Raw genomic sequence first — 14,832 nt, 5'->3', positions numbered from 1 at the left:
TAAGGCAACAGCAGGCTTGCTCATGCTCTTTCCACCCTATTCTGTTTTCCATTCCCATTGCAACTTATATTAAAATATGAATAAAACAACACATTTTCATAAGCTTGAAAACTCATACTCCTTTTTTAAAAGGGTGCTATTAAGGGTCACCATCCCAAACTGCACTTCCATGAATTTCTTCAACACAAATATCTTTCTCCTCAGGTCATCCTCACTCTCTGATCCATCCCCATTTACAGCAATGTACAAGCATTCTCCAAACTGAAAAAAATAACAAAAATACAATTAATTCATGCAATTTCATATAGAAGTTACATCTTAAAGCGTGGTTCCATTCACTGTGCATACTGCTATTAACCAATGCATATTTATTTTATGTGTGGTGTCACCAAGAAAGAACCACCCTAATTTATACCTTGAAATTATTTATTACCCTCTCAAAAGAAAACAAGACTTAGCTGGATAATTATGTATGTGACAAGCTGAAATAGTGACAAGGAAATTATGTTGCTTTTTTTTTTTTTTTTTAAACAAAAAGCTAGTTTGACCAATTTAAAATCAGTCAGTGCATTTCTAGCATTTTTAGATTAGAAGAAACATGGTTACATGTCTTTGTAACAACTTACAACCAAGGAATGTTTAAAAACATTGAGTTGGTTATTTTTGATTACCTTTGTGTTCATTGTTTAGTTTTATTTATATATGATAAAGCAAATAAATGCAAGTGTGTTTTCTTCCAGATTTCATAAGGCTGTAAGACTAATACTATAAATAATTTCTGAGGCTGAAGAAAACCACTGACTATAACACAAATTGGCAGAAGCTCGGGCCTCACAGCATTTTTAGTCAGACACATTTGAATATCTGATAACCAAAACATATAAAAAGTACAAATTTGTAGAGAACACTTCACACTTTTTACAGCTAATACGATTCACATTTATAATTTAAAAAAGAGCCACAAGCTTTGCCTACCTGATGTAAGATGTAATGGTGCCCATTTTCTGTGACAAAGGAAGTGTAAATATCATTTATTTTCTCAATTAAAGTGCTGCAGGAGATAATTAAAGGTGCAAAGAGGGTATTGATGCTATCTTCTACAGCTGGCAACTGCAGGAAAGTAAGGAAAGAGGAACAAAACATCAGACTTTGCATATTACATTCAAATGGATCATATACAATTTTCCATATATGTATGACAAGTTAAGCCTTTTCATAATGTATACTTATTGGTCATCTATAAGTAATTATTGTATGGGATAATTAACCTAAAATAATGTAACACACAAAAAACAGATAAAAATATACAAAGTAATACAAGAAAATATTTTAAACACTTTGTGTATGGTAAAGAAAACCATAGAGAAATAGAAAAGTTAACACCCAAGTATTTTACTACTTCCTTTTGAAGTAGTGGAAAAATGATAACAAAATACATTAAAAAATGTCACTGAAGTCTAACTCAATATTTGAAAGAAAGCAGATGTTTTTACAACTGAAAAAGCAAGAGTTCATTAGATTTTGCAGTTAAAACAAAAGGCAAATTTTCCTAGAGTAAACAAAATCTTTATAAGCGACGGTCTTACTATAATAGGGCTGGCATGAGTATTTGATATAATAGACTAATGAAAGGCAAAAAAATAATTTAATTGTGTTTTCTTAATTGACTGATTATCTCTGATCCTCCTCCAAATTGCCTGCCGGCATGCAAGAGTTCTCTGTATAATTTTTGAATAGATAATCATGATGGCAGCAGCAGTGGGAGGTCTCTCCAAATATCCAAAAGTCTCCTCTTGGGCGGCATGGTGGCGCAGTGGGTAGTGCTGCTGCCTCGCAGTTAGGAGACCCGGGTCCTCCCTGTGTGGAGTTTGCATGTTCTCCCCGTATCTGTATGGCTTTCTTCCCATAATCCAAAGACATGCAGGTTAGCTGCATTGGCAATTCTAAATTGTCCCTAATGTGTGTGTGTGTGTGTGTGTGTGTGTGTGTGTGTGCACGCGCCCTGCGGTGTTGTTTCCTGCCTTGCGCCCTGTGTTGGCTGGGATTGGCTCCAGCAGACCCCCGTGACCCTGTATTTAGGATATAGCAGGTTGGATAATGGATGGATGGAAGTCTCCTCTTTGTGGGAATATATCAATAGAAACACTGAAAAAATAGCTACATATTTGTTCACTATATAAAACATAGTTGGTCTTCCACAGCAGCACTAGTTCATGCACAAATGCCTGAAGACAAAAAGGCACTGGAAATATAAATCAAGACAAGACACCAATAACCATGGTATTTCATCAGAAAGGATAAATAAATAGTCAGTTAGTGTGCTAAAAATCCTTGGCAATTGTCGCTTTTATTACAAGTTAGTGCACTAAAGTAAAATAATGTTTCATTACACAGGTTAGCCAAATATGATCAACTAGTCTGTCAAATACAATTGTTAGCTTTGTTTCAAACAAAGTTGCATATTCACCTTATGACAGGATATACGCCAGGGTTTGGGTGGTGGTTGAACTCTTATTTTTTGCTTGCATTTATATTATATACTGTATATAAAGAAAAAATAAGCCTGGGAAATAAGCCTGGACTGAAAAATTTTGATTCTTTGTCAACTTGTGGATCCAAAAGAATACTATGTATCAGTGTAAAAATCTTAAAGCTGTCATAAGTTTATGCAAGACATTTAAGGTATTTTTCCAGAGATTAAATTATAACTAAACCACATTCAATAAACAATCAGGCTGACTTGGGAAGATGTATTTTAAAATCTAGTACAGTTGTCTCAGCTATTTGAAACAAAGAAATTTTGCAAAAAGCAACACATACCTCACTAACCATAGTCGAGCTGCTGCTGGGAAGCTGGCTTTTTTTTTTTAAAGAAACACACTTTTCATGGCAATTCAGATTGCATCAACTGGACATACTACACAGCTCAATCACATAAAAAAAACTCTCTTTTAAGCAAGCCTGGACAAGGCTGAAGATTATCCTGCTACACCACTCCAACCGAAAAGGAGCGTTATGAAACAGCAATGTGTAGAATTGTACTGAATGCCGCCAATGCCTCTCACTTTATCCCTTCCCTTCCTAAGTCTGAGGCAAAATGTGTATTTTTTAGAAGAAGAACTGTTCTGAGTGAAGACATCTGTGTGTAATACAGAACCACTGTTTGTGAAAGTACTAAATAATACAGGACTTATGCTGGTTTAACAATGGGCGTGTTAAAATAATGTGGTAATTTGCTTATTTAAGATACCTAGCTCATTGGATTTCCATTAAGGGAATGTTGATGACAGTCATCAAGAATTTAAAGATGAATGATCTGATTTACACAGCCCTTCACGTGTCTGTTTTTGATGCGATAAGAAATTGTCTAGCAGTAAGAAATCAATTATCAAGAACAGCTCTGCAAAGAAATAATATAGAAATTGCACTGAAACAGCTGGCCTAAATAAATACAGTACATAAATGTTTAATTGTAATTATGGCAATAACAAATGAAGGGATTAAAAAAAAACACTTTCTGTGCATTGGACCAAAGTGCAAAATATTACCAGAATCATCAGTGCCAAATTAAGAGTTAAAGGAATGTATAGCTTTTATAATTAATGTATTTATTATACTTTGGATGCAAAGGTACAGTACACTGGTTTTACCTTAGTCTTCTCTTCAAGAAATATGAGTTACCATCTCATCCAGTATGCTTTTACTTGGTGTAATTTATATTTTACATAGTTTAATAAGCTGCTTTATGCCAGGCATAAATAGCCAAGCCAGCCCTTCTGGATTTAGAAAAAAAATACACAATGTCTACATATAAGTATCCACGCACACCTTAATTTACAAAGAATTAAAAAAAAAAACTACATTGTACCTAGCAGACACCAATTTAAACTGCAAATACATTTTTTTATTAATTAACTGGTTCATTTTGGACACAATTCCAAGTGGGAAGTTAATGTACACCTTGATAGTGAAAAAATAACTTCAACTTGAAAAGTATCAAACTTATCCTTTAAAAATTGTACAGTGTTAGCAGGTATTAAACCAAGCTTACCAGATTTACTATGATGTATTTTCAGACCAGATGCCAGCAATTGACCAGTCAGTGAGAAAATATTCTCATTAGGCAATTACTATCATTTCACTAGCCTCGACAGAAGTCGCACTCCTTATGAAACCTACCGTAGATACTCGCGTATAAGTCGAAAAATTTATGCCTTAAAATTCATTCAAAAAAAACAGGGTCGACTTATCCGCGGGGCAACACAATTGTCCATAGAATTTGGGTAATGACATTGTACACTCAACGCTTCATGGTGTTAAGTCACCGGTCATCTGCCGTTTCCCATGGTCTTTGAAATAATTATAAGCCAGCAATACTATTGCTAATTAGCTATTTTTTTTTTCTAATTTCATTAAATAATTCTTTAATCTGTGAAATACTTGAATTTGAGCATTAGCTTTTGCAGGTTTTGGATAACAAACATACCATTAGCTGCCACGTGCAACCAGATTTGGAATCAAAAGAATCAAGGCAATGCACGTTATCAATGCGATGCAAGTGCAGCCCGCGATTCAAAAAATTTCTCTGCCTACCTGTTTGTCTCATCTGACAGTAGCTGAAAAGCAGCATCAGGAGAGAGCAGCCTGAAGTAGTCCAGCAGCGGGTGATCTGTCGTGTCCAACAGCAAGCCATGGTGTCTTGTGAAGTCCGGTAGCCAGTTCGGCTACCACGGATCAATGTCTGGGTATTCCTCCCACATGAACCTTGCCAGAGGTGCATCGGCTGCGCGAATGCATTCAGCTGGCAGCCGATCAGCTGGCGCGGCATCGTCTGGTGTCCGATCAGCTGATGCCAGCTTCTCACTCTCTTGCTCGATTCAGCGTCCGACTCAGCGATAATGTGCAAAACATCATCTGCCGAGTGTTTTCTTTTCTGCACTCGCTTCGCTCCCTTGTGACATATCTACGCCATCTTGCCTTTGTTTACATTTCGCAACTCACGCACACGCAAGGATTAGTTGCCGAGTCAACAAGTCTAGCATTTCTCCAAGCACAGAGGGAATGCCTGTGACGCGACAGTGAGTTTTGTCGCCATTAACAGCTGATTGTCGCCCTCTATCTCTGATAGCTGTCAAGTTTTACCCTTGACTTATACGCGGGTCATAACAAATTTCGTAATTTTCGGCTTAAAATTACACTCGACTTATCTGCGAGATCGACTATTGCGCGAGTATCTACAGTACATTTTGTATTAAGCAGTTTTGTACATTGTCAGCAGTCTGAAGGGTGTCACCCAAAGAAGATACATCATTGCTCACATTTTGTTTTGATTAAAGTGGCTTTAATATGCTGTTCTCATTCCCTGCTCATTATACACATTTTCTGAAAAATGAATTTTGCTCATTCATAAAGAAAAACATTTTTAATAAGTCAAATTAGGGAAAGTAATGCAAACACCATCAAGATATAGAAAATACTTTTAAATTATAATCTAAATAAAAACAAAAACAAAAAAAATGTGAAAGTGTTACTTAATACTTGGCATAAATTAAACAATGTCTGGTCATTACCTCATCTGAAACATCTACACACTTCATTCACAATTCATTTTTTTCTGGTGGTTTGACTATGATGAATGGTACTGTATAAAATGTGTAGATTTAAAAGTACTGTGACGACATGCCCATTTACAATACAAAAATCAGATTAAGATCAAATTGTAACAGTGGGATGTAATCTGGACAGTATCAAAGCATAACTCTCTGCCATGTAAATCAAAGGGCTTCTTTTTCAGGAAATATGGATTCACATCAGCTGATGCAATAGATCATCTCTCACCTCACAATAAATTATGTTTATATTATCAGGCATATTACAGTATATGTGTGTGTGGTTTACCTTTTTCTTGAGGTCCTATTAAAATAACGCACCAGAATGCATATAGCTTCAATTAGGTCATCCAATTATTATGAAATATAAGGTCATTATTTTAATATTATTATAGATTTTATTTCAAAATTGACTCATTTTTAAAGATGATTTCAATTTCACAATACAAATTTTGCTGAACTGCACATTTCCAAACAGCTAGTTTAGAATGCCTGGCACAAATGATATTCCAATGGAAATATTTACATTTTTTGCATTATATACAGTAATAGTGGTAATAATGGGGACAAAACATTTTCATTTATATTATGCTCGCATTTGAAGGTAGAACGTTTTAAACTGGGGCAGCACGATGGCACAGTGGTAGCACTGCTGCCTCGCAGTAAGGAGACCTGGGTTCACTTCCCGGGTCCTCCCTGCGTGGAGTTTGCATGTTCTCCCCATGTCTGAATGGGTTTCCTCTGGGTCCAAAGACATACAGGTTAGGTGCATTGGTGATCCTAAATTGTCCCTAGTGTGTGCTTGGTGTTTGTGTGTGTGTGTGTGCCCCACGGTGGGCTGGCGCCCTGCCCGGGGTTTGTTCCTGCCTTGCGCCCTGTGCTCTGTTAGGATATAGCGGGTTGGAAAATGACTGACTGACTTTTTAAACTGTAACATGCATGGACAAGTCAAATGTTACCAATAAATATTATACATGTTGCACTACACTAACACAGGCAAGACCATTGCTAGTAACACCACTTAATATAGACTACATATGCTTTACAATCTGTAGAACTCCTACTTTATAGGTTATTATGTCGGAGACTATATTCTATAAAGGAATTTATGATAACTGAGAAAAACTCACAAAAGAAAACATCACTTTATCTTAGCATAACTTGTTAGATGTAACTGAACATGAAAATATTGCAAAACAAACACCAAACAAAGCATGTTTTTTACAGCTAACTGCTAAGTTTTTCATTAGGATGTTATTGAGAATTATCTAGCAACAGATCCATGTCCTGAAATAAAATTACACTCATATACTGTAATTACAAATCTTTTAGCTGTACAAGGTTTACTGTTGATGTAAAACCTAGAGAATACATATATTTTTACCTGCAGAACAAACAAACATTGTAAACTTTTTTATATAAAACAGTGGAAAATACAATATAACAAACAACCAAAGCTTCAAAAAATGTCAAGGTCTGATGACAACTGTTCCACAGAGTGTACTGCAATAGGAAGCCATTTTAAAGGCTTCACAAATAGTACTTCAGACACAGAAGGCATTATCCATCTGATTAAAAGTGACCCATTATGTAATATTCAAACATAGTCACATACAGAATAATACATTTCTCTTTAGATGAACTCACTCTATCTCCAGTATTTTCCACTGCTCCATACTGTTCTCGTAAGTTCTTTTCAAAGGCTGCATCAGTCCAGTAAAACAGTATCTCAGCACTTTCAGTGACCACCAGCAAGCACTTCATCTGTGGAGAAAGAAGGAACTTCAGATTAGCCAAATTATGATCTATACACTAGTTAGTATTTTTCTACAGGCATGAAAAATGTGCTAGTGCACTTCAGCCATTTCCACTGGAGCTTGAAAATTCACAGCCGATTTTCAGATATATCAGAATGCTTATTCCATTCATTTCAAACCCACTTAATTAAATTTTAGGGACCTGGAAGTATTACAGTACAGGTATTACTTACAAGGCTGGAATTAATAATTCCTCAATGGGGCACATGACAGCTCAATTTAGTGTAACCTTCTATTTTGAATAATCAAAATAAAAATTGGAAATTTTAAATCTCTCCACTCAGTTTCACTCCAGATTATGCAATGTGATATTGTGGGTTTTTTTGTTTGTTTTTAATCACATCATCTAATGACTTACAGGAGTAGCCTATATTTTCTTGTATGGAGAGCTTTCATCCATCCTTCCATTATCCAACCCACTATATCCTAACTACAGGGTCACGGGGGTCTGCTGGAGCCAATCCCAGCCAACACAGGGCGCAAGGCAGGAAACAAACCCTGGGCAGGGCGCCAGCCCACTGCAGGACACACACACACACACACACTAGGGACAATTTAGGATCGCCAATGCACTTAACCTGCATGTCTTTGGACTGTGGGAGGAAACCGGAGTGCCCGGAGTAAACCCACACAGACACGGGGAGAACATGCAAACTCCACGCAGGGAGGACCCAGGAAGCGAACCAGGGTCTCCTAACTGCGAGGCAGCAGCGCTACCACTGCGCTACCGTGCCACCCGAGCTTACATTATCATCAATATAATTGTCTTTTTTTAAATGAAGAAGAGCAATAAGATATATGGGGCAATTGTGATGCGTGATCTGTAAAAACACTGAGCAGCTTTGGTTGAGCTAGACTAATTCCAAGAATTCCACATAAGCTATAAGTACATTTTTAAGTTGCTAAATGTTTTCACTTTAATCAAAATGAAATTGAGAGGTAACATGATAGAAGTTTACAGGTATGAATGGAGTTAGTTGGGTAGATGACAGCTAATGACATTAGAAAATAAAACATTTCTTCCCAAACAGAACAATATATTCATAGAATGCGTTTCCAAGCCGTGATTTGGCAACATTCAGATCTTGACTTGGAAAGTTTGGCTGAATTGGGAATAACAAGCAGGTGCAACAAAAAACCAAAAAAAAAAAAACCATAAAAACAAAACAAAAAAGCAACACCCAATTTATCTAAAGATTTTTCTTGCCCTTCCTACTTCCTTCTTTTATTACAAATGTCTGACAGATTATCAGATATTAAATAAAATTGAATATTAGATAATGGGAGCCTAAGTGATTTATGTTATAAATGGAATGAATATTCAATTAGGCACTACATGAAAAATGAATGCCTCCAGTAAAGGTAATTGAAATCAGGGTCTGTATAAGAAGGTGCTGGAACACTACCCAGGCAGGAGGCCAGTCTTAACCTACCCCGGATGGGATACTTGAAGGAGATGCAGGCAAGCCATTGCCATGACTTATTCAGTTGATGTAAGGATAATGAAAGGACAGTAGGGGATATGTACAATGAAAAAACTAGGCATTCCCTGCCCATGTAAGTACTGAGCGCAAAAGACTGATATTGAGGCCCTGAAAGGTTGTCTGGTCCACCAGTCTTGCAAAGATACCTGGGAGATCTGGGCAGATGACCGTAGACATTTTGTAGGGCTAGGTTTGTCCCATAAATGCTTCACAGAAGATGGGAAGTGATCTTGTAAGTACTTCAGTGATCTGACTTAAAAGAGGCCCATGCCAAATGTTCCAGTGAATTTATCATTGGCTGAAAAGTGAATAAAAGTTCAATTGGCAGGAAGTAGAAGAAGAAGAAGAAGAGAGGTGCAAGAAGTTAGAGACACAGACAGTCTAGACGGAGGGGAAGTGTGAAATATCTTATTATTTTGCCTTAGAGCCACATTTGTTGTATCCTTTTTGTTATTGCTTTAAGTTGTATTTAAAACCTGACATTTTGTGGGTTTGAGGACCACAAGGGCAGCACCTCCCAAAGCCTCACTCCTTACCCTTTATAACTGCTTGTGCTTTATGCCACCTTTAGTGACGATTAATGCAACAAAACCTTTCTTGTAAATTAATATCTATCTTTCACAATGTTGTGGGGCAGTTTTAGTCCTCTTTCCTTTGACCTGCTTTAAATCAGGAACACTGCTAGGTTTTCGAGGAAGAACTACTCATTTCAGGCCGAGCTACAATATCTCTATTAGGCTAAAGTGTAGGCTTTGTTTGACTAGGCCTGTCCAAAACCTGAGTCTTCTCTCCTTTCAGCTACTGTGCTGTGGACTTGCTTTTGTATCATTATTTATATCTGCTTCAGATGATGGTCAGATGTCCAGACATTCTCCTTAAGAATTTTCCGCTGTACAGGAGAATGTGTGAGTATTTCATTTACAGTTAAATGGTTCAGGTCTTGTGGCAGCAATGCATTCCCAAACCACTAACACCTTCACATTTAATTAACTGTCTTTATAATGTTCTGATGATGCCCATCATCTAGGAACTTCCATTTTGTCTCATCTGCCCCTAGCATATTCTCACAAAACATTTGAAGGTCATTCAGGTGCTTACTGACCAGAAAGAACCTGAATCATCTTCAAGCATTTTGTGAAAATGTACTATGGACAGATGAGACAAAAGTGGGACCTCTTGTTCATTAGTGATTACCACCTTCCTCAATGAAGTCTGCCCTGTGTCTTTTCTGATTATCGAGCCATGAACTGTGATTTTGCTGTGGAAACAAAATCGTGTAATTCTTTGGATTTTTTTTAAGGATCCCTTGCAATTTTCTTTATATTGTATGTTGTGCTGTTGAGAGTAATTTTAGCACGCTGGCTGCTCTTGGGAAGATTCATTACTGTTCCAAGTGTTTTCTGTTTGGCGATTATGGTTCTCTATGGGGTTTATTGGCATATCAGAATCTCTAAAATGGCTTGGTAGTCCTTTGTACACTGATGATATCAAAAACTTTTTTCTAATTTCTTCAGCTTGTTGAATTCTTGTACTGGCAATTTGACTGATGGTAAGGGTTAACATAAGTGAGGATTATACTGAATATGGCGGACTGTAAATCAGGTTGTACTCAAACCTGGCTATATTATCTCTTTAATTGAATAGGCTTAACTAGAGGAAACTTTTTTCACACAGTGGTAGCTTGCATTAGATAACTGCTCATTTGATAAATAAAGTAAAAAAAAAAAAAAAAGATTTTTTTTCCCCCCTTAGTTGTCCTTTTCCAAACAGTGTATTGTGGTTGAAGATCTGAAAGCATTTTCTGGAAAATATTTACAAAGCTAGTGATCTCAGGAAGGGCTCAAATACTTCTCACAGAACTATGACACTAATGCCTAATTCTGAGCCAAGTTTCTTTGACATCTACTTGCACATTTATTTTTTGACAAAGCAAGAATGGTATTGCAAAAGAACCCCAAGTAACATGTCAATGTAGCTCCAATGTAGGTGACAAGTTATTTTATGCTTTTTAGTTTATTTTTTAATAATTGAAAAATATTTTACAAAAAAATGTAAGAAAATACAAAACCAGCACTATGCACGTGCTTATATCAAAAGTTAATTTATGCTTAAAGTACAAATCAGCCTTTTTGCCTGAATAAGGCTCTTCCAACTAAAAGGAAAATGTTTGAAACTGAATTAAAAAACAGGGTATGCATTACAATTTAGTATTTTCGATAGGTTTTAGAGAATCCAAATTTATACGAAGATAGTATTATGTTCAGGTATAACAAAATCCCACGTTATTGTCATTTCCATCCATCCATCCATTTTCCAACCCGCTGAATCCGAACACAGGGTCACGGGGTCTGCTGGAGCCAATCCCAGCCAACACAGGGCACAAGGCAGAAAGCAATCCTGGGCAGGGTGCCAACCCACCGCTGGACACACACAAACACACCCACACACCAAGCACACACTAGGGCCAATTTAGAATCGCCAATCCACCTAGCCTGCATGTCTTTGGACTGTGGGAGGAAACCGGAGCGCCCGGAGGAAACCCACGTAAACACGGGGAGAACATGCAAACTCCACACAGGGAGGACCCAGGAAGCGAACCCAGGTCTCCCAACTGCGAGGCAGCAATTCATCAATAAATCAATACATCAATAACGCAAAGAAAACCACATCAGAAGGCCAGCTATTAATTTTGTTACTTTAAAAGTTATGAATTAATTTCCGTCGTTAAGATTGATCAATAATTTGAAAGAAATTCTTCGCATGTGAAACTTTTACTTGGCATGCTCCCATATTCCTAGTACTGTACTGGTCTAACTGTGATACTTAACTGGCAATCTAAAACGTTATCCGCGATGGGTCACTTTTAACTTTCAATTTGCTGACAAAAGGAATCACGATATGAAACCGCAGCGGAGTTCTGCCCAACCCAAAATGGGTAAACCTGTCAGGCTCACTGGCAAACCTGGCACACTCCCATACATACAGCACTGGGTGACGTACAGCTTCTACGAGACAACGAAGTATTAAATCGTGATGGGTGACTGCACAATTCACATATTATGAAAACGCGGAATATGTTTTTTCCGAAGTATTGGTCAAGCTGAAAAGAGGTAACTTTGGCCTCATACACAATGTAGCGAACTTAAAACATTTGAAGATTCTTTGGTCCAAATTATCTGCATCCGGAAACAGACACAACAACAAGGATAAAAAGCCTCTTACCTTTGACACTTCACAGAACTCTCAGGGAATACAGTCTGACCCAGTCACAACCGACTGCCGGTAGAGAGATAATAAATACTACATATCAGCGTCCCTACTCCAATACAGCTATACTTTTCAGCACAATTTGTGTTCGTCTTTCGTCGCTCTGTTTACGAAGCCAGCATGTGACAGGACACGTGACATCTACAGCTACCCGGATTACTGGCTGCAGCGCTGCTGGTTTTTAAAAAATCAGCTTAAGGATGCGGCCGTGGAATGTCCGTCTTTCTTTTTAACCATCTTTAGAGCCGACTGAAAGAACTGTGCTTGGGTGATTCTGTGCACATCTACCGAAAGATATCCTCACACACACACACCAACACCGGAGCAGATTTATTGTCGCCAGAACACGCAAGTTTTTAAGTCGTGGAAACAAGAAGGGCGAAGACGTTTAAGGTCTGCTCGGACGGTGCTTGCGCCGTAATTTGAACAGTGCGAGTCATTTAGACCCCGTTGTGGGAGGCAGTGTGCTGGTTTTAGTACCAGGTGACATCTGTATTATGCTGTAATGATGCAATGTGATGTGCTTATTTATTCTTTCTATTTACCGCTTCCTTCATTAAAAGTGTCAAAGAAAACCATATAGCGGCGAAACACTGCATTTGTAAGAGTTTTCTTTATGTAGGCAGATCAATATAAATAGTATACTGTAAATATTAATCACAGACTTAACTACATTCATTTTCCAAATAACTTTAGAAATACATTTCACAATCGATCATCGATTCCTATTCATCTTTTGCTTTCTTAAAAGGTATGGAGTCGAGATTTAAAGATATATTTGCGTTATTCAAAGCCTAGGTTTTGGCAATTATCACATTAAAAATCATTTTAGTGTGTGCGTGCACGACCTGCAGTGGGCTGGCGCTCTGCCCCGGGTTTGTTTCCTGCCTTGCGCCCTGTGTTGGCTGGGATTGGCTCCAGCAGACCCTCGTGACCCTATAGTTAGGATATAGCGGGTTGGATAATGGATGGATAGTTATTATCTTGGGTAACAGTTTGGTTATGTGAGAGAATAATTTAGAGTTAACAGTAATTAAGGATTTTGGTTTATAGTCCAAGTTGAATATATAAACATTTGTTTTTAATGTTATGAAGAGACTACTGAAATGGCCAAGTAAAGAAGCAGAATGTTCCAGGTGAATGGTTCAATAAACTGGCAGATTTAATGTTCTTTCATTGAATAATGAAGAACAAGGATACAGTCATATGAAAAAGTTTGGGAACCCCTCTTAATTCTTTGGATTTTTGTTTATCATTGGCTGAGCTTTCAAAGTAGCAACTTCCTTTTAATATAGGACATGCCTTATGGAGACAGTAGTATTTCAGCAGTGACATTAAGTTTATTGGGCCCCAGTCCCTGAACTAGCCACACAGCTCCACAGCATGATGGAACCTCCACCAAATTTGCAAGTAGGTAGCAGGTGTTTTTCTTGGAATGTGGTGTTCTTCTTCCACCATGCAAAGCGCTTTTTGTTATGACCAGATAACTCAATTTTTGTCTCATCAGTCCAAAGCACTTTGTTCCAAAATGAATCTGGCTTGTCTAAATGAGCATTTGCATACAACAAACGACTCTGTTTGTGATGTGAGTGCAGAAAGGGCTTCTTTCTCATCACGAAGCGCTGAATTGTAGAATAGTGTACAGATACACCATCTGCAGCAAGCTGTTCTTGCAGGTCTTTGGAGGTGATCTGTGGGTTGTCTGTAACCATTCTCACAATCCTGCGCATATACTACTCCTGTATTTTTCTTGGCCTGTCAGACCTGGGTTTAACAGCAACTGTGCCGGTGGCCTTCCATTTCCTGAATCCATTCCTTACAGTTGAAACTGACAGTTTAAACCTCTGAGATAGCTTTCTGTAGCCTTCCCCTAAACCATGATACTGAACAATCTTTGTTTTCAGATCTTTTGAGAGTTGCTTTGAGGATCCCTGTGATGATACAGGTTTGCTGCATGCTCCCATCTGCTGTCCGGGAGCCCTGGAACCCGTCACTGTCGGTAATGCTAACGATGAGCTAGGCAGTGAGGCACAACAATAGAGCAAGTGGATGGTGTATAAAAGTGCCAAGTTCTTTTATTAAAACAACAAAACAATACAGTGTTTAAATTAAATAAAGTGCAGTGATTCAAAAAGTCTTATTTAAATAAATAATCCATAAAACAAAAGCGAAAGTGGAGATTAAAACAATAGAAAAAGATCTTTAAAACAAAGAGGTTAAAATACTGTAGGAAGCAGTCTTTTAAAAACCACAACAAGAAGCCCGGTGACTTTTTACCTGGCGTCTCCCCTACTTCCCCAGTCTGGACTTCTCAATAGGGAAGTCGCTCTACATGCAGCTGACCTTCTCATTGCCTACTTCTGCTGTTCAGATCGCCTCACCGACTCCTGGCTCCGGTAGGCTCCTCCTGACAGCGACTTGGGTTCCTCAACGACCAGGGCGCCCACGCTGGGGAATACACTCCCCAAGTCCTGACTCCCGCTGCCTTCTGCGGCCTTACGCGGAGAGTCATCCGCCTTCAGGTCACTCCAGCTCTATGATCACTCAGTGGGAGCGACCACTACTACTTCTCCCCGGGTGTCGGCCCAACACCCAGGCTACCAGCTCAGCTGCATGCGAGCCTGCACTCACTCGCTCTCCCGCACCGGCCTTCTC

At 38.3% G+C, this 14,832-nt stretch overlaps 1 protein-coding gene across 3 annotated transcripts in view; it reads right to left on the bottom strand.

Moving 5' to 3' along the window:
* The window catches only part of hps1 (HPS1 biogenesis of lysosomal organelles complex 3 subunit 1), a 43,181-nt gene extending 30,887 nt beyond the window's left edge, over positions 1-12,294 (bottom strand). For all 3 annotated transcript variants that reach the window (XM_051924001.1, XM_051924002.1, XM_051924003.1), the window contains exons 1-4: positions 12,133-12,294; positions 7,257-7,373; positions 976-1,110; positions 119-261 (exon numbers count right to left, since the gene is read on the bottom strand). In XM_051924001.1, coding sequence (XP_051779961.1) covers positions 119-261; positions 976-1,110; positions 7,257-7,373 — 395 coding nt within the window. In that variant the 5' untranslated portion in view covers positions 12,133-12,294. The remainder of the gene's footprint in view (positions 1-118; positions 262-975; positions 1,111-7,256; positions 7,374-12,132) is intronic.
* Positions 12,295-14,832: the final 2,538 nt, after the last annotated feature.

Source organism: Erpetoichthys calabaricus, chromosome 2, assembly GCF_900747795.2.
Source record: "Erpetoichthys calabaricus chromosome 2, fErpCal1.3, whole genome shotgun sequence".
NCBI classification, from domain to species: Eukaryota; Metazoa; Chordata; class Cladistia; order Polypteriformes; family Polypteridae; genus Erpetoichthys; species Erpetoichthys calabaricus.
This window is presented reverse-complemented; position numbering and strand designations above follow the sequence as displayed.